This window comes from Chionomys nivalis, chromosome 1 (genome assembly GCF_950005125.1).
Source record: "Chionomys nivalis chromosome 1, mChiNiv1.1, whole genome shotgun sequence".
Taxonomy (NCBI): Eukaryota; Metazoa; Chordata; class Mammalia; order Rodentia; family Cricetidae; genus Chionomys; species Chionomys nivalis.
Genome location: NC_080086.1, coordinates 61,814,754 through 61,834,125, shown reverse-complemented (window position 1 = coordinate 61,834,125; position 19,372 = coordinate 61,814,754). Strand labels below are relative to the sequence as shown.

The 19,372-nt window shown below is 51.5% G+C and overlaps 1 protein-coding gene across 2 annotated transcripts; it reads right to left on the bottom strand.

The window, feature by feature from the left end:
• Nucleotides 1-246: 246 nt before the first annotated feature.
• On the bottom strand, nt 247-18,918 carry Mcm2 (minichromosome maintenance complex component 2). 2 transcript variants are annotated; one of them, XM_057770306.1, is made up of 17 exons: nt 18,802-18,918; nt 16,290-16,414; nt 15,015-15,247; nt 10,421-10,596; nt 10,030-10,290; nt 9,083-9,302; nt 8,115-8,322; nt 6,174-6,308; nt 5,372-5,563; nt 4,598-4,691; nt 3,906-4,156; nt 3,691-3,817; nt 3,181-3,293; nt 2,219-2,470; nt 1,421-1,603; nt 1,114-1,269; nt 247-872 (listed from the first exon to the last, which is right to left on the bottom strand). In XM_057770306.1, the coding sequence occupies exons 2-17, from the start codon at nt 16,293-16,295 to the stop codon at nt 762-764; spliced, it is 2,718 nt and encodes a 905-aa protein (XP_057626289.1). In that variant the 5' UTR covers nt 16,296-16,414; nt 18,802-18,918; the 3' UTR covers nt 247-761. The 2 variants fall into 2 exon arrangements, with proteins under 2 accessions (XP_057626289.1, XP_057626297.1); XM_057770314.1 differs by having other exon boundaries at nt 16,290-16,410.
• Between the last annotated feature and the right edge of the window lie 454 nt (nt 18,919-19,372).

The following is a 19,372-nucleotide window of genomic DNA, read 5'->3' as shown; positions in this document are numbered from 1 at the left end:
TCCAAGTTGAGTTCCAGCCCAGCCAGGGTTACATGGTAAGGCCTTGAATTAAAAACAATGAATTTATATTAGCAATGACCCTTAAGGAGACATTTAAAACCCAAAGTACAGGGAACATCCATAAAGTAGATCTAACCAGACCTATGTCTTGTTGAAACTCAGGGCAGGCAGAAAAGACTTCAAAGGATCCCAGGAAAGCCTGGAAAGCCACATTAAACCAGAATCAAAATAACAGCAGTATTTAGATTGTATTCAACTTTATTAAAAAATAAACTACAGAAGCGAAAACCTGTACAAAAAGTGAATGAAGGCACTGGTTAGCTGGTAAGAAGCAGGTTCAGCGGTGGTGACCAGCAAGTGCTGCACTGTCACAGGAGCACAGGCTCCAAGAATGTTCTGGAAAAGTTTGCAAATACCTGTAAGGTGCTCTGAGGCTAAAAGAGACAAAACTCATGCCAAAGCAGCAACCATTGTGGTCAAGTCCATCACCTGAACACACCCCATTCTCTGAACACCAGCTATGAGGCACTCTGGGAGGCTGCTGAGCTTTGGGCAGAGGGTTCTGTCAAGAAGAGCTCTCTTGAGGTGATCAGAAGAATAAATAGTCGTTTTACACCATAGCCTGTGCCCAGGGGCTCATGGGTAAAGATGTGTATCTAGCTAGCTAGCATCACAACTTCATAGAGCACTGAGCCCCTGGTAGAAGCGGGCTATGTGCGGCGTGGTGGCTGAGCTGTCCAGACACTGGGTCGGTGCTGGCCTTAGAACTGCTGCAGGATCATCTTGCGTTTCAGGTCACGGCTGAACTTGTTGATCCTGAAGAGCTCGCTGTCGTAGAAGGCAGACAGGTTGTGGATATTGATCTGCCTGGCCTGGAGAAAGGGCATCAGAGCCATTTAGCAGGGGAGGATGTCAGCCCTCGCCTCAGGAAGCCTATGCCGGTTCAGAGCTCCGTATCTGAGCTCCACCAGCTTCACAGGCACTCAAGAGGCTGCTGGAACCTGCTCCCCTGTGCCCACCTGTAGCTTATCTGCCCGTTACCTGGTGGCACACCAAAGACGGCAGCAAGCTCTCCAGAGCAACAAGACCTGGCCCTCCCCTGTTGTTACTTACCTTGTCCATCAAGTCCTTCTCAGGAATTTCAATGGTGTCCTGCTGGGCCCCAAAGCGGTTCCGCTGATATGTCACCTGCTCAGCCACCAGCTGCTTCAGTATGAAGAGTAGAAGCTCATTGTTATCTCGCCGGAAGGAGAGGTACCGGGCAAAGGTCTGCAGGAAGAGGACAGAGGTCACTTCAGGCCACCTTCATGGCTTCAGCCACCAGAGCAGGGGCTCCTTCTTGCTATACTAGGCCACAACTAACCAAGGCTCCAGACCAGAGCCTCCCAAAACCTAAAACAGGCCAGGAACCTATACCCACCTTGCGCATGCTCCGCATGACGCTAAACTTCTGTGTGTCAATGAAACTCTCCAGCATCACACGGATGGCCATGTTGACATCGTCTTCCATCACGTAGTCCCGCAGATGCATGCGTGCATGGGCCTCTGCCATGCGGATCATGGACTCAATGTGGCGCACGGTGATGGGGATACTGCCCGTTGCCTACAGAGAACAGTGTGGTGCCTTCCTCAGGAGGAGAGAGGCAGAACAACTAGGGGCAAATGCCAGGCAGCCAAAGCCAAGGTGGCCAGTATAGCAACTAGAGCTGAGCTCAGCGCCATTGTCTGTGCAAATACAGGTCCATGGTCAGCATGAGCAGCACTGGTTATTCTGTCCTTATCTAGTTTGTACCCCTCTGGTCTGCTACACCTGCACTAGCTTACAGTGAACATACTGAGACCCAGAACAGTGAGAGAAGCCACCATTTCTGTAAGAACCAAGCTGAACGCTCTGAAGACAGTGGTAACATTACCGGTACAGAGAACCCAAACCAGCTCATGTTGATTTGGGTGAGGTTTATAACACAGAACTTAAGCAACCAAAGACCCCTGACCCTCTTGCACACAATTAATGTTCACCTGTAACCCAATGGCTAAGATATGGAAGGCCTTTTTTTTTTCCTTTCCAGTTTTGGGGATGGAACCAGAGTCCTGTCCATACAGAGCAGGCACTCACCACAGAGCAGCGCCAAGCCCCAGTGGTTCTTCCTTCATGTTGCTTGTTCTGACCCTACCCTGTGTCTGGGTCAGAAAGCCAGTACGGTGTCCTCCAGCTCACCATGGATTCCTTCCTCAGGTCACTGTACATCCTGGCCACTTTGTCCTGGTCCATCTGGTTAAGCTTTGGGTGGACTCTCTCCTTGGCATAGATGATATACTTCTTCAGGACCTCCTGAGGTAGGGGCTCTACACCGTACGTGTTGGGCATGGCTGGCTCTGAGGTGTTGCCATTAGTAAGTCCCTCGTCCTTCTTGTTGCTGGGGTGGTGTCTGACATGGCTACCAACCACAAAGCGGGCCAGCATCTCATCCTAAGACAAGAGATGTGGGGTGCAATATAAGGATGGGAACAGGAAGACGGGAAAAGCTACACACAGCAAGGAGACTAAGTGACTGTCACACGTTTGAGGCTAGGCAAGCTCAGGCTTAGAGGGGCAGGAGACACCTGTGCACAGAAGACAATCCCACGTACCCAGGAGCTGAGACAGGAGGATTTCTTGAACCCAGGAGTTAAGACCCTGTCTTAACAACCAAACCATCAAAACTAACACAAAAATAATGGAAAGTAACAAGGAAAGAAAAAAATAGGGTAAAGGAGAGGCCAGTAGCCAAGAAGCCTCTCACCACAGGGCAAACTAAGAGGCATCTGACGACGGTGGTGAGGGGCTCTCCAAGGGAAAGAGCAGTTAGAGCCCAGGGCTGCCTTTTTGAGGGAGAACAAGCACATGGGTTCATTTAGCATGAAGACAGCAGCTGCAGAGCTGGCGAGGGTAGAGCTGGCCGCTATCCCCTCCCCAGCAGGTGCAGGGAGGATGTGGAACACATGGTGGCCACACAAAGCAGGGATTCTGTGGGGAGGACAGGTGCCACGCAGTCTACTCTTTTAACTGGCAGGCAAAGAAGCACCAACCTAGGCCACAGCGGCCCCTTGGGTCAGGGGGCAGAGGTCAGAGGTCATGGTATGGTTAGTGATTAGACAGCCAGGGAGGGACTGGGGAAGCCATGGGATATGGGGGTGTACCTGAACTGGATCAACAGTGTCCCTCACCACACACAGGACATCAAACCGGGAAATGATGGGCTCTGTGAGGTCTACATTCTCTGAGAAGGTCAGCGAAGGGTCATAGCGGCCCCCTGAAACACAGAGGCAAGATGTCAGTCAGTGCATTCATCCACCCCACCCTCTCTGTGGAAACTTTTCCAGGACCAGAGTGCCTCCCAGGCAGAGGTGGGGGAAAGAGGAGGGGATCAGAGACATTGCCCGACTCCCCTAGAACCAGAGCTGCTCCAAAGCAAAGCCCCAGTATGATCAACGGAAGACAAAGGGGATCCTGGGTAATAACCACTTATCGGCTGAGCCTGGGTACAGCCCAGCCCCATTTGGACAAAGTATCTGACAACACCCACGGATGGTGCAAGAGCAACTGCACCATCACTGTGGGGTCCCACGTCCTTCCTGCTCTGTTCCCACCTGGCAGGATTTATGGACTGAGCTGTGCCTGCTGCCATCTGCATCCCATAGCAGGCATACCTATGGGGTTGGCCGCAGCGATGACAGTGCAGCGGGCCTGCAGCGAGGTGACGATGCCAGCCTTGGAGATGGAGATGCTTTGCTGTTCCATGGCCTCGTGGATGCTGGTCCTGTCCTGGTCATTCATCTACACAACACACAGACTATCACAGGAGGCCTCGCCACTAATAAAACCCTCCACTACTGAGAGCTCAGTCCTGAGCCCAGAGACCTACCTTGTCAAACTCATCAATGAGACACACGCCACGGTCAGCCAGGACCAGGGCTCCAGCTTCTAAGGTCCACTCCCTGCTGACAGGATGCCGTTGAACATATGCAGTGAGACCCACAGCTGACGCACCCTGGCCCGTGGTGAAGATGGCACGGCTGGACACTTTCTCGATGTACTTGAGGAACTGAGACTTTGCTGTGCCAGGGTCCCCACACAAGAGCACGTTAATGTCACCTCGAACCTTGTGCTTTCCTCCTGCGGGAGGAGGCAGGGATGGAGGTATGTGAGTAGGCAGGAAGGAGGGCCAGAGGACAGGCTGGATCCCTGCCCCCCACCTGCTCTTTAGTAAAGCAAAGGAGGTCTCTGCAGTGGGCACCCAGCCCCAGGACCCTAGTAAGCTTAGTCCAAAGGAATGAGCTATGAAGCTTTAGGATACAACCAAACTAGGACACACATCATGAAACCCTGAGTGTGCCCTGCACGCCTGAAACGGTGGTGACGTCACAACCCGGGATTAGATCACAGACATTCAGCAGAGATATATCCCACTGGACCAGGCTGAGCACAGAGGCCACGCTCACTGCAGTCTCTCCTGCGACTTAATCAGGCCATGCAGTACTCTTATTAACTCTGATATTTAAAAACAAAACAAAGGCCCTATAATCCCTGCAGGGAGAGCTGGCAAGCGGGGCTCACCTGGGTTCTTAGGCTCCCCTCCAAACAGGGCCAGAGCCAGGCCTCTCTTGATGTCTTCATGCCCATAGATGGAGGGCGCAATGCTGGCAAAGATCTGAGGAATGGAGGGAGACCATGAGACTAGAACCTAGCAGGCAGATTAGAAACTTAGGTCCTGCCTTGGCGTCTCTCAGTGGTGGACTATCACCAGTGAGCGAAGAGTCAGACAAACCCTTTCCTCCCCAAGCTGCTTTTGGTCATGGTCTGGATATAGCAAGCAAACCAGGACAGACTCTTCCCTTTACAGCAGATATAACCATAAATAAAACCTGTCTGAGAGGCCCAAAGCAGCAAGGCTGGCCGTGACGGACAGCTATGGCAGCAGGGCAGAGGACGGTGCCGTTAATGTATCCCTAGAAGCATGAACTGAAAACAGAGTTTCCAGTACAACCCTATATGGGGACCCTTGACGAGGTAATTAGGCCAGCAGGGCTCAGTATCATACACAGTAGTCTCCAGTCAAAAGGAGCTAAGCCTCTGCCCTTCTGGCACATGGAATCTTCTGTCATACCATGAAAGCCCTTGCCCTAAGTGGACCATCAACCTTGGACTTCCAGCTTCCAGAGGCAGAGCTGGGGTTTCTGTCCCCAATGTCAGTTTATGACCCCCTGCAGAGTGCAGGCCCCCCCAGCCCCCCCCCGGGCCCCTACCAATGCCAATATTCAGAGAACCAGCCTAGGGGGTAGATTGCCTGGTTCCCAGAGAGTCCAGGTGTAGCCCTGCCCAGCCACCTGCCTTCTCTCCAATCTGCTGGTCTTTGGAAAGGCTGGTGATCATCTTCACATCCTCATCCGTTAGCTCACCGACCGCCACCTTGTTGTCCTTCTTGGCAACGTGGTTGGCCAAGATGATAGTGGCAAAAACTGGAAAGCCATTGGCGGTGTTCAGCGAGCCATCGTAGTTATTGTGGTAAATACCAGTCAGCTCCTGGGAGGGGGAGGTCACACGTCAGAGGGTACAACCTAGGGTCCCCATAGTAGGGTCTACATCCATGCTGCTTCCCCATCTCCACTCTTAAGTGCCTCACGCTGCAGACAAGATGAGCAACCCAGGAAGTCAAAACATGAGGAGCTCTGTCCCACTGTTTGGGGATGGGGCGGGGAGGGGGGGGATATGCATTAAAGAGTTCATCCTCAATTTGACACAACTGCAAAGTATTGGTGATGTCATTTAGGGTGTGTCCTTAGGAGGGGATACTTAGACCCTGACACAGTGTTCTCTTTCTGGGCCCATAAAGTGGGCAACCACATCCTCCCCACCTCACACTCTTGCCACAATGCACTGTGCAGCTACATCCACAGCTACAGGCCCAAAGACCATGGACTAAAGCTCTGGCACTGATCTAGGATAAACATCCCCTCTGACAGCACCTCTACGGCATTGTCACAGAAATTCTGAGTAACACCCGCCACTCTGTCCAGCGGGAGAAAAGCTCTCCTGACTCAAGAGTTAGTGCCAGGCTGAGCCCCCCTTGGACACGGACCCCACCCCCATTGGCCACAGCAGATCCCACCAGTTCCTAGCAACATCCACTCACTATCTCGTCTCCAGGCTTGCAGCTGTCCACCAGATCAGCAAGGAGAATAGCATCCTTGGAGCGAGGCAGCCGGCCGGCCGCCACCTTGCCAGGACTCTCTTGGATGCGGATACGCTGGTAGTTCTGATAGATGGTCTGCTCGGGACAGAAAAGATCACGGTCCTACATGGCCAACTGCTCTCCTCCAAACACAGCCTTCCCGTGAGCTCCAACATAACTGCAGCCCCCACAGGAAAAGCAGGTCACAAGAGTCACAGACACCAAGGGCAGGCTGTGATCCAGTGAGCCTCTTCATCTGCCACCATCCCTAGGCAGTGTCTTCCTCCTTATGGACTCGCCTCTGCTCCTACCCTGGAGCCTAGATTCACCCGTGTCCACACGCTAGCCCAGTCACAGGAGTGTGTTCCTTTGCAGAGGGGGGTGCTGAGCTCTAAGCATGACCTTATGAGGATCAGGTGGGGCCATGTGTATGTGCACTTACTGCAGCCCCACAACAAACAGCAAAGCAGGACCACACGGTGGAGAGAGGTGGGCACATGCTGTAACATTCCACTAGTTCACTTACAGTCCAGACGAGAGAAGACATGCTACAGTCTGGGCTGCAAATGTCCCCATAGCCTATTCATGGAAGGCATCGCTCTTTAGGCCATGTGTGTGAGGTCTTAGGTCATGCCACAGGGGCATGCCCTTGAAGGGACTGTGGGATACTGGCTGGTCTCTTGTTCTGTTTTGTGTCTCTGATGTGAGTTGAACAGCTTGCTGGACCACATGCCATCGCTGCCACACAAAGGCCCCAAAGCTATGGGGGTCAACTGACCCAAATCATGACTCTGATTCTTAAAGTAAATTACGTCAGGTGTTTAGTTACAGGGACCCAGAGCTGATTGATACACAAGACACAGGGGCTAAAAGGACACATTGTCAGGGTCATGGTGGTGCACACCTTTAGGCCCAGAACTCAGAAGATGGGTAGATGTCTGTGTATTTGAGGCCAGCCAGGATTACACAGTAAGCCTCTATTCCCAATCAAAAAAAAAAAAAAAAAAAAAAAAAGCACACAATCACAGCTATATGCTTGCCTGATCCATAGGACACCGCTGAGTGGGTGACCTTAGTCATTCAAGTCTCTGAACATCTGTTATTCCTCAAGATGAGAACCGTGGGACCCTCCCTTCTCAGAATGTCATAAAGACTAAGACCCAAATAACACAGCAGGCAGTCAGCAAGCCCAGCATACACTTGACCCCACCTGTTAATCTCAACTAGTACAGCTCAGTGGGGGGGAGGGGGCAGCATCCAAGTTTGACACAGCTAAGTGGGGCTGCAAAGGCTAGAGAGGCACAGCTAAGAGCAGCTTTGGAACTTGGTCACCCTGTACAGCAGACTTGGACTTGAACACTGTCACCAGCAACTTCCTGGCCAAGCAGCCCTAAAGACAGCCCAGAACTATACAAACTGAGAAGACTGCTAGTGTTCTCAGGAGCCAGGCAGCGAGGGGCAGCAGCGATCCCCAGCTGCAGGTGAAGACAAGCAAGAGGCATGCTGTACCCAAGATCTCAGAGCCCAGAGGTACAGGTCTAACAAGCAGAGCTCTGCAGGATCCAAGGTGATTATAACACTGGAGACTCCCACAAAAAAGTCACTGGATGCTGGCAGACCCTACCATCAAGTCAATAGGTGGTCCAAGTCTCCACGTGATGGGCAAGTAGATACTCTACTGGGGTGAACTAGAGGAAAACTGGGCCCTGTTTGCCCTTGTCTTTAGAGACCACAAACATGGACATACCAAACAGGATCACCTGGCTTCAAACATAAGGAATTCTTGAGGACACAGGGCCAGTCTGGTTAATTCTGCCACGTCTAACTGCCTAAGATCTCCTGGCCCCAAAGATGGGTTAGGCCTGCACATCAAGGATAATGTGACAGTTCTGGGTTACTCACCTCCTCCATGTTGATCTCAAAGGGCCCAGCTGACTGGCACTCAGGGCAGGAACCAGGCTTCACCTCCTGGTTCTGAGATTGGCAGAAAGGCCCCAGTACAAAGTTGCACTTGGTACAGTTATACTTGACCATGCTAAGCTGGGGCAGGACTCCAGTGCAGCTGGTTACCACGCCGCTAGTACGGATCAGCTGGTTCAGGTGTAGCTGCCTGAGTGTGGAAGGTAGTAAGCACATCAGAGGCTGTGGGGTACTCCCCACCCCACTCTGGACAGGGACCCACTCCCTCTCCCCGTGTTGTGGAATAATCTTTTTGTACATTGTGAAGATATGTCTTTGACAAGGTGTCTTTTGATTGGTTTAATTAAAGAGCTGGGTGGCCAATAGCTAGGCAGGAAGAGGTTAGGTGGGACTTCTGTGAATAGAGAAAAGGGGGGGCAGGGTGGGAGGCACACACACATTAGAGGAAATAGGACATGCAAAAGGAAAAAAGCCACAAGCCATGTGGCAGCATGTAAATTAATATAAATGGGCTAATTTAAGTTATAAGAATTGGTTAGAAATAAGGCTAAGCTAAGGCCCATCTTCCATAATTAATAATACATCTCCGTGTCATTATTTGTGCAGCCCCAACAAGAAAGGAGTGCACCCAACGTGAGGCACCAGATGAGGCCGTCGGATATAATGATTACCTAATTTGTTCCAGTATAATGAAAACTCGGGAGTCAGAAACTGAGAAAAAGATCTGAAAAGTCCAAGGAAAGTGAAGCAACTGGCTGACCCTCATCCATGTTCTTCCCGAACCACCAGCCCTGGAAATTTCCTGGAACTTCTCCCTCCTCTCTTCCTGTCTTCCCTAGTCGCCTCCCTAAATCCTCCAAGAACTTTATGGCTAATCCTGGCCAGCCAGCTGCTTTACTGACACAGTGAATTGGCTGTATGGACAATTCTCCTGCAACACCCCTGCTCACCTCAGTGAACGCAACTCTTCCACCAGGGGCAGGTGGGAAATGCGCACATGGATGTGGTTGGTGATGCGGTCGTATTTAGGGTACATGGCTAGCACCACCTCCAGGGCAGCTTCATCAAAGATCTGCAGCAGTTCGGCCGGTGCCTCAGGTAGGAAGTATGCCAACACATGTTCCCGGGCTGCCAGGTCTTCATAATTCACCACCAAGCTCTCGCGGTTCTCTATGGAGGAGGGTGGGCTGAAGTGATGATATAGCCAGAGGCCATGAAGGTAGCTAACGTCTTAGAACCCTGCAGGCCAAAGCCTCTCTACCCAAACCAAACCTGAGTAGGCCAGAAAGTCCAGCTTGCACCCTAGGCCCACTACCTGTGGCTGTGCAACAGAAACCCAAGTGATATGTATCTCTGGGGATGTCATATCCAGGAGGAAGAGAGCCCTTGGGCTCCAGAAAGAGTGTCACAGGCCATGGAGAAAACCTACAGAAAAACTAGAGCCATTTCTGGAGGGGCTACCACGCCCTGAACTGTCATTGCCCCTAAAGCAACTGCTGTCACACAGAAATGCTACCACTTATGGACCAAAGTTGTAATGCACAGGTCAGAGAGCAGGTCATTGGCAGAACACGTTTAGAATGTGCTAGGCCCTGATCTGACAATGCAAAAACCCCAACAACAACAACAACGAAAAAACAAAAACCAACCCCCCCGCCCACAAAATAAACACACACACACAAAACAACAACAACACCCAGGGTACTAATACATTTTTAAACAGCCCAGGTCTAGTGCAGATGTAAGAAACCCTGGGTTCCTCAAAGAGGATGCCTCCAATTCTGTCCTTGTCATAATGTGTTAATGTGCTACAAGGCCAACAGGAGCAGCCCTCACGGTAGGATAGACAGGCCACCTTAACCCCTCAGTGCTGTCACCCCAGCCTATGGGAACACACCTTTGCACATGTCACTGATGCGCTCCTTGAAGACGTTGTGGCCGTGGCTGTCCACGTGGGTGCGCAGGAAGTTCTTGAAACGGTGGTGGATCTCCAGCCTGGGCCCCGCCATGCTCACCCACTCACGAACCGAGTGTCCCTTCAGGTCCTCCAGGTTTTCAATGCTCTCTATCATCTCCTCATCCTCCTCGCCGTCCTCTGTGGCGCGCTCCACCTGGCGGCGCTTACGGGCAGGCCGCTCCTCATCTTCCTCGTCGCTGTCTTGGGTAGCAAGGCACCCCTGTAAGCAAGTTTCTCCCAGCACCCTCTGCACACTTGCCACCCATGCCTTCCCTGCTTCCCGAGGCTCTGAAGGTCCAAGGGGCCCCTTTGGGATGCCCGCTACACGTACCATACAATAGCCCCCGGCGCATGCGGCCCAGGCCTCTGCCAGCCTCACGGTCCCTTTGCCTCATGGCCCGCTCTGCTGCCTCTCTCTGACTGGCTGTCAGCTCCTCCACGTCCTCATCATCCAGGGCCAATCCCTCTGCCTCATAGACATCAAGCTCAGGAATTGGACGGTAGTCTCTGAAAGAGGCCAACAACAGAGTCCACAAACAGTCCCCCTGGGAATGGGGTCTGCTCTACAGGCTTACAAGGCCCTCGCTGGACAGCTGCAAACAGAAAGATGAAAGTTTGAAGAACATTATTTGGACACTCCATCAAGAAGGCACAAGCTCCTAGGATACAAAGGGGATCCATTTGTGTGGATGGGGTGCAGCCATGAGATTCAGACATGTGAGTCTCCGCAGAACAAGGCCCACATCCACAGCGCCACCTGCTGGTGGTACGTGATGGACGAGGTCAGCGCCTCTCCTAATGCAGTCTCTCCCCCAAGGCACTACCAGGCTTGGTCTTGAAAAAATTACCAAGGAAGGAATCAAATGAGGTCATTTAAAAATCTCTTAACTGGCACCATTTTCATCAGAAACTAGAAAACATGAAACTGTCATTGCCAGGATGAAACTAGGGACTTATGACAGGGCAGAAACTAGGAAAGCCCAATAAACACAATAGGATATGGGCTTTGGATAACAAATGTGGGAAATCTCTAAAACCCAGGACCCCAGTGGAAATGCAAAGCACAAACTAGCTAATCATACACATACAGGCTAGAGACAGCTCAACAGTTAAGAGCACATACTATTCATTTTTTCCTTTTCGAGGCAGGATTTCTGTGCAGCCCTGGCTACCCTAGAACTCAGAGATAGATCCACCTGCCTCTGCCTTTTTAAAGTACTGGGTTTAAAGGCATGCACCATCACTGCCCAGCTCACATACTGCTCTAGTAGAGGACCAAGCTTGGACTCCAGCACCCACACTGACACCTGCACTTACATGTGTACGTAGGCACGGATATACTCAAACACATAAAAATAGAAATTAAGGTGCAGGCGGAGACTGCTTGTTCATTTCCCAGCCGCTCTGACCCAAATAACCACACAGAAACTATTAATTACAACACTGCTTAGCCTATTAGCTCTGGCTTCTTTTTAAGTAATGCTTACATCCTAAATTAACCCATTTCTGTTAGTCTGTGTATTGCCACGAGGCTGTGGCCTACCAGTAAGGGTCTGGCTGGCATCTTTATCCTTCGGCAGCTACACGGCGTCTCTTTGACTCTGCCTATATTCTCTCTCTCTCTCTCTCTCTCTCTCTGTTCTGATTTCCCGCCTGACTTTGTTCTGCTAAGTCACTGGCAGAAACAGCTTTATTCATTAACCAATGTTAATGAAACATATTCACAGCATACAAAGGACAATCTCAACATCATTAAGAAGATGAAAAAATGGCTCAGAGGTTAGAGCACTAGCGGCTCTTCAAGAGGACCTGGTTTCAGTTCCCAGCACCCACATGACCACTCACAATTATCCAGTTCCAGGGGATCTGATGCCTTCTTTTGGCTTCTGAAGTCACCATTTGGTGCACAGACATACTTGCCAGTAAAACATTCACATGCATAGAATAACTTTTTAAGTTAAAAAAAGAAAGAAAAAAGAAAACCTCTTTGCCAGGTGTAATAGTGCACGCCTTCACCTTTTTACCTCCAGTCCCAGGAAACAGAAGGATTTCTGAGAGTCTGGGGACACATAGTGAAAGCCAAACTCTAAAAATTAACAACAATATGAGAACAGGACAGGACACATGGGTGAGAAAAAAAGATCTCATGAGTTAAAATTAAGGACAGTCTGAAGAAAAACTTCAATTCCTTCCGAAGGCTAGGAAAACAATGAACTCTAGTAGATGGGTTAGGGGTCTCCCAGGGTGGCCAGTGAATAACCAGAGACACAGTCGGCCATTTCTCAGCCTTCAAACAGAAGGGGCTCTGACAGGTACTGCAGCATGGATGATCCTGAGGATCTCACAACAATGAATTAAATCCATTACATTGTGGTCCACAGAGGGGTCAGACTCAGAGAAAGACAGAAATGTGGTGTGTGACAACAGAGTCATAACTGTCTGTAACTCCAGTTCCAGGGGACCCGACATCTCCACACAGACATACATGCAGGCACAACACCAATGCACATAAAATTAAAGTCATTTAAAAAATTTTAAGAACAAAAAGAAAATGGAATTAAAGGAAACTACGACCTTGACACCAGAAAGGCTTTGGAGAGCAGATCCCAATGGGTCCAGGGGCTATACTTCTCCCCACCTGGGCATACCCCTTCCCCAAACCCAGTCACACTGCTGCCTGAAAAGCTCACACCCACTGGCTCAACCTTCTGAGCTATTCCAAGACCATCAAGCAGGTGACCACTTGTCGGGTACTCGAAGAAAGTACCGTCCATCACAGAGTGGCGGCTTCTTCCCTGTGGTGCGTGAGTCCCAGAGTGCCATCTTATCTCTGAGTGGGTAACCTGACTCTACAGTCCAGCAAGCTGCAAGCTCCTTCCTCAGGGCCACATGGCCTCCCCCCAGGAGTCAGCATCTCCCAGGGATGCGGACTCTGGAGTTCTCCCTTCTTCGGGGTGACTGGTAAGGCTGACCCCTTTCTCGGGTCAATGTTCTCAGACTACCCTCTCAAAATAAACAATCTCACAACATCAAAGTCAAATCAAGGGCATAGTCCAGGTGACCTAGGAGGAATGCACCAATGGTTTCTCATCCAAAACAGGGACATTCCAATCGGTCTACAGCAAAACACACAAACCATACATCTGGATCTCATCAAATTTCAAAACCTTTCGGTCTTAAAAGACATTTCTGGACTGATGAGACGGCTTAAGGCCTCCAAACCCGATGTGAGTTCAGTCCCTGAGATCCAATAGAGGAAGGAGAAAAATCAACTCCAGCAACTTGTCCTCTGACTCTCCCACACACAGCAGCACGTGCCACCATACATAAACACAAAAGGAACAATGTAATGAAATAAACTGAGGGAAGTCAGGTGTGGTGGGGCACGTGCCTCTAACCTAGCACCTGGAAAACAGAGGCAGGCCAGTCTCTCTGAGTTCAAGGCCAGCCTGATTTACAAAGCAAGCAACACAGCTTCGGCTGGTACACAAATAAGCCCTGTATCAAAAAACAAACAGCAACAAAAAATGAGGGGCTGGAGATGGCCCAGTGGATGTTCTTGCAAAGGACCTGGGTTCTCTTCTGGGTACCCACATGGCAGCTCACAACCATATGTTAACTACAGTTTCACAGGGTCTGATGTCCTCTTCTGGCCTCTGGAGTAGGCACACATCTGGTACGTAGAACTACAGGCAGATAAAAAATTCATTCTTTGTTGTTGTTGTTGTTTTGAAACAGGGTTTCTTTTTTACCTTTGGAGTCTGTCCTGGAAATCGCTCGGTAGACTAGGTTTATCTCGAACTCACAGAGATCTGCCTGCCTCTGCCTCCTGAGTGCTAGAATTAAGAGTGTAAGATACCATCGCCCGGCTAAAAATCTTTTACATTTCATGTGCATAGGTCTGTATGAGGCTGTTGGACCTCCTGAAACAGGAGTTACAGACAGTTGTGAGCTGCCATGCTAGTGCTGGGAATTGAACCCAGGTCCTCTGGAAGAGCAGCCAGTGCTCTAACCACTGAGCATCTCTCCAGCCCTACTTATACATTTTTTTAAAAAAGACTGAACTTTGGCAGGGCGGTGGTGGCGCACGCCTTTAATCCCAGCACTTGGGAGGCAGAGGCAGGCGGATCTCTGTGAGTTCTAGGCCAGCCTGGTCTACAAGAGCTAGTTCCAGGACATGATCCAAAGCCACAGAGAAACCCTGTCTCAAAAAAACAGCAAAGTCCTAGACCTGAGCCCAGGATCATCTGTATCAATTCCTCCCCTAGCTGGACAAACTACACACCTAGTCTCATGTAACCAGTCTGGCAGTGCTTAAGGCAAAGAACTAAATGTCCCTCTGATGGCTCACACCCCACAGATATCCCCCCACAAAAAGGCACAAAAGGCTCCTAGGTGCTCACACACTGGTACCCGATGCCAGCTGCGCTTGCTGGTAAGGCTGAAGTCGGGATCTACCTGTACTGCCTGGCAAAGCTCACACCCCACTTCCTAGCAGTCAGCACCCACCTTTGGTAAGTCTGTTGGGAAGCCTGAACATTTCTGACCCAGGGCCTGATGCATGCTGGGTCCAAGTTTGCTGACCAAATCTTAGCCTTCATTTTCAGAAGCACCAGACAACGTGTTAGGAAAGGCAGAGAGAAAACTCTTGGAGTCCACTCCCCTCTGGGTTGGCATGCCTATTCAGATCAGATCCTATGGGCCCCCATCTCCTGAGCTGGGGCCTGTTCGGGCCTTAGGGTCTAGCCTGAGCTGTAATTAGTGAGCTGGATCTTCACGGTGGCTGGTGAAACATCTCTCTCCCTGATCTGAACCATGCCACATTCAAAGGCAAAATTCACACTCATGGATGCCCAAGTCCAGGCCACCAGACACAAGGATCTTTCCACTAAGCTACCTGCTAACCACAACCAGACTGAAAATACCTCTCCATGCCGTCACCAATGAGTTCCTCGCCATCCTCTTCCTCCTCAACAGGCCCCTCGGTGCCCAGCAGCCCCTCAGACTCATCCTCAAACGGGGGTAGATCTCTGCCAGGACTGGAGGTAAGGGCATCGGCACGTCTGGAGCTGCGGCCCGGGCTGGAGGTGAGGGGATCACTGACCCGTCGACGCTGCCGGGCAGGGCTAGATGCTGCCGAGAAGGACTCAGAAGACTCCTGCAAGAGAGGGTGCCATCAGATGCTGGCCTGGTTCCCATGGAGCCTTTGCCACTGGCTGGCTGTCACCTGTCCACCAGGCACTGTTCTCAAGAACACGGAAGCCCTTCAGCCTTGAGTCCTTCCCACTTGCTAGGCTCTCTGCCTGCAAGGATCTGGACTGAGCCAAGAGCCATTGCCTTACATACTGGGTCAGTCAGATCTTCCCACGTCTCTCTTACGAAAAAACCAAGTGGGCTATGCAGTTTGTTGTTGTTGTTTAAGCCATTTATCACCTACTTTGGCTCTTAAATGAGCATCCCACTCACGCCAACAGCCACAATATGCTGGGACAAGTTTTCATTAAGAGGCATCAAGGAACACGATTCTTAAACTGAGCGGGCAGCCCTTCACCCTTTAACAAGTCAGAGAGGCCCTTCACCCTTTAACAAGTCAGAGAGTCATGAGAAGGCGAACACTAAGAGCAGAGAAGTCGGGCCTGATGTCAGGTATGTAATCCCAAATACCCAGAAGTTGAGACCTGAGGATTGCCAAGTTTAAAGCTAATCAGCACTACAGAGTGAATTGAAGATCAGCCTGAATGGCTTAGTGAGACCCTTCCTCTTTCTTTCTTTCTTTCTTTCTTTCTTTCTTTCTTTCTTTCTTTCTTTCTTTCTTTCTTTCTTTTTTTCTTTTTCTTCGAGACGGGGTTTCTCTGTGTAACAGCCCCGGCTGTCCTGGAACTTGACTGTTGACAAGGCTGGTCCCGAACTCAGAGATCCTGCCTTTGCCTCTTTCTCAAAACAAATGGGTCGGCGTGCATGTAGCTATGTGGTGGTGCTCCTTCCCTACACGTGCGAGGTTCTGAGTTCCATTCCCTGCACCCTCACCACCCAAAGTGCACGGAGACCCGGGGCCTAGGGACACACGAGGAGCGCAGAGACGATCCGTCCCGGGCTAGAGCAGGTAGCCCTGCACTCGGGCCTGCCGATGGAGGAAGAGACCCGGCAAAGCAGGTCCAGGCCGCTGAACACCACCCGCCCGAGAGCAGCCCGCTACTCACCGCCATTTCTGCGCTGGCTCCACCGCACCAACAGCCACCAGTTTTCGCGCGAAAACTGGATCACGTGACCCACCCGAGCCCGGGAAGCGCCGAGAGGAACCAGACGTCACGACGTCTGCGTCTATCTAGGGAGGGAGGAGGGTTAGGATGTTTGGTCACGCCTACACCATGTGAGGCCCCGCCCTATTCCCTAGAGACCAGCCCACACCTTCAATAAATTAGCCTGCACCCAGGTCGCCTGTACACCTGGGCTTAGCCCTCCAGGGTTTATCACGATGAAATAAGGCTGGACTTTGGGTCGCTGGTGGTTCTGGGGACCAATCCGGCTTTCTAGCTGTGAGACCTTGGTGTCAGTATGGCCACTTGATGCAACTGAGACTGTTTTCTGATTTCTTCCTGATCAGGTATCAACTTCTCCCAAAGCTCTGAGGTTCAATCCTTCCTGCACTCAGGCTGCTATGAGCGCTTATCAAAGAGGGAGTCGTACTTGGCTTGGGGTGGCAAAGATGCAGCAAGGGTCTTCCAGGTGGGCAGGATGTGGTGTGTGAAGCAGGGAAGTGCAGGTTGGAGGGTATTAGGGACCCTTGGTTCACAACTTGTGATGCCCAGGAAGGGGTGGGAGAGCTCAGATCACAGATCTGCAGTCTGTCTAGGAGTTGGAGCTGTGTTCTGACACGAGGTCACCTCGGGGGGGGGAGGGGGGCATGAGAGCCAGGCGGCGGGTGAAGCAGTAGCTGCCACCTGTTGAGGCTGGCAGAGACAGGCTGGATGCTTCCAGTGAGGAGGCTGCTGCTGTTCCTGTAGCCCTAGACAGCTGGGTCTCACCAGGGTGGGATTTCCGCTGTAGGTACAGCATGAATAGTTCAGAGTAGGGCCGCGGAAGGACGGACGGAAGCTCAGAAGGTGGGAGCTGCAGGCCCCATAGTACAGAAGATACCTACCCCTAGGTGTAAAGGATGTGTCTTAGGGAGTGGGTTAGTAGCATGGTCTCTGAGACAGGAACCCACAGCCCTTTTCCTGTTTGAGGTCTCCCCCAAAGCTGGAAGCCAGTGTGCTAACTGGAGCTATGCAGGTAACAGCAGCAGTTCACCAGTGTGGAAGGTGCTGCGTCTAGAAGACAGAGACTCCAAAGACAGGTAAAGGGCACACTATGTCACCATAATAGGATCTGGTTTTTGAAAAGATGACCGAGTCTGCCCTAGGCCACTAGACCCCTAAAGCTCCAATGAAGACAAGCCCTTGGTTTTTCAGCTCTACCTCCCTCCCTGTACAGTCTCATCGGTCACCACTCGCCCGCCCCTCCATGCCTGCCCATCCTTACTAGCAGGATGTCATGGACAAGATAAACCAGAGCCACATTCCACAAAGAGTCCAAGTGGCCTGGGCCCTGCCAGACCCTGTGACAGCAGAGGACAGTGGAGTCACCACAGGCTCGGAAGGACCCTGAAGCTGGGTTAACCCCTTCCCGGAATGGGGACGGAAAGAGGCGTGGTTTGTAATTTTAAAGATCAGAGCGACGAGGGAGACGAGCATATGGAGGGTCCCAGTGCCCCAGCGTGCTGTAGGTTCTCAGGATGGGCACAGCTCTTTACACCCTGTACCTGTGCAATCCAGGAACTGGTAGGTCCCCATTCGTGTGGCTTTCTGGATGCCACACTGCCCTGTAAAGGACACTGCAGCAGAGGAGCCACTGCACTGCTGCCAGAGGAAAAGGGCATTTGATGGCCTTGGTTACTCCACAAATGACAAAAAAATCTCATAGACACCTACACATGGAGCTCACAATTCCAGAGCATGAAATGCAGAATAACATATTGTTCTTGTTTTTCTGAGACACTGTCTTGTTATAGAGCCATGATTGGCCTCAAACTTGAGGCACTTTTCCTGTCTCAGCCTCTCGAACGCTGGGATTACAGGCAGGTAATCCCACCACACCCTATATGCCTAGTGTGACTGATAATGGTGGTGGTGGTGGTGGTGGTGACAACAGGCTGGCATGGGGGGTGCTCAGCAGTTACAAACATGTACTGTCTTTGCAGAAACCCTGAGTCCAATTCTTGTGGCCTTTCTTCTTGTAAGTACAGCACAGTGGTGCCCTGACCTCTGGAGGTCAGGGAGGGCCTAGGGCATGTTTTCGCCAGTATTCCTAAGCACAGGGTACAATACTCTTTTGGCAGGAATTTGAGAACTCTGGTGATTTTTCTCTGCCCCTGTGGCCATGACAGCTGCTGTAGGCAGGCACAGCCAACTTCTCCAGCTAAGACCAGAATTGACAGTGAACCTAATCTGTAAGTCTCAGGGAACATTTCAGTCCCACTGTGCTGTCCTGGGCGATCCTGGGATCCTATAATAAACAGGTGCTTACACCTTCCGGCAGCACTGAGTCACCACTCAAGGTAAGGTGCTGCTGGGACACACTGTGGGCTGGGTCCTGGGCCACCGGATGCCTGAGAAGGGGCGAGCATGTCAATATCATCACTTGAGGGAGAGACCAGGATGTGAGAAGCCATACCTGAGATTCTGAGGATGCAGGCAGATGCCCAGCCCCCTCGAGGAGGGGAAGGGGGAGAGGCGGGACACAAGCTTGAATATATACAGGGAAGCGTGGCTGGCTCAAGGTCCCAAGTTGCGCAAGATGGGCAGGAGGTGGCCTGAAATGAGGCCAGGCCTCCAAGTTGCCCCGGGGGTGTCGCACAGGGCCGTGGGAGGTGGCAGTCAGGGAAGGCGTCCCTCTGGAAGGCACCTGCCTACGCGTGAGGTCTGGCGTGTCCACTTCCTAGTCTGATGGCTTTGGACACATTCCTTAACCCTTTCAAGAAACATCAAGTTCCCTCTGCAAAACACGACTAATAGCACCCAGCCTTCAGGGTGACTGGTGCCAGGGCCTGGAGCCCTGTAAACACTAGGTCCCTTTGAAGTGGACAAGAACAAGGCGTCCGAGGAAGGGCCGCCCTCTCTTCCCTCCTTTCTGGTCCAGGTGACCAGAGGTCACTTTTGTGGGGCGCGGGACCCCAAGGCTCCACCTTCGGAGAAGTAGGGAGAACCGGTCGGAGGACTAGAGCTGACCGCAGGAAGATGCGGGA

Bases quoted from the DNA above. Each gene is read 5' to 3' on its own strand.
- Mcm2 (XM_057770306.1), bottom strand. The intron at 9,303-10,029 runs GTGTGTTCCCAT...CCTCCTCCATAG, and splicing joins CATCAGTGACATGTGCAAAG to AGAACCGCGAGAGCTTGGTG. The intron at 5,564-6,173 runs GTGAGTGGATGT...TCCCCCTCCCAG, and splicing joins GCAAGCCTGGAGACGAGATA to GAGCTGACTGGTATTTACCA.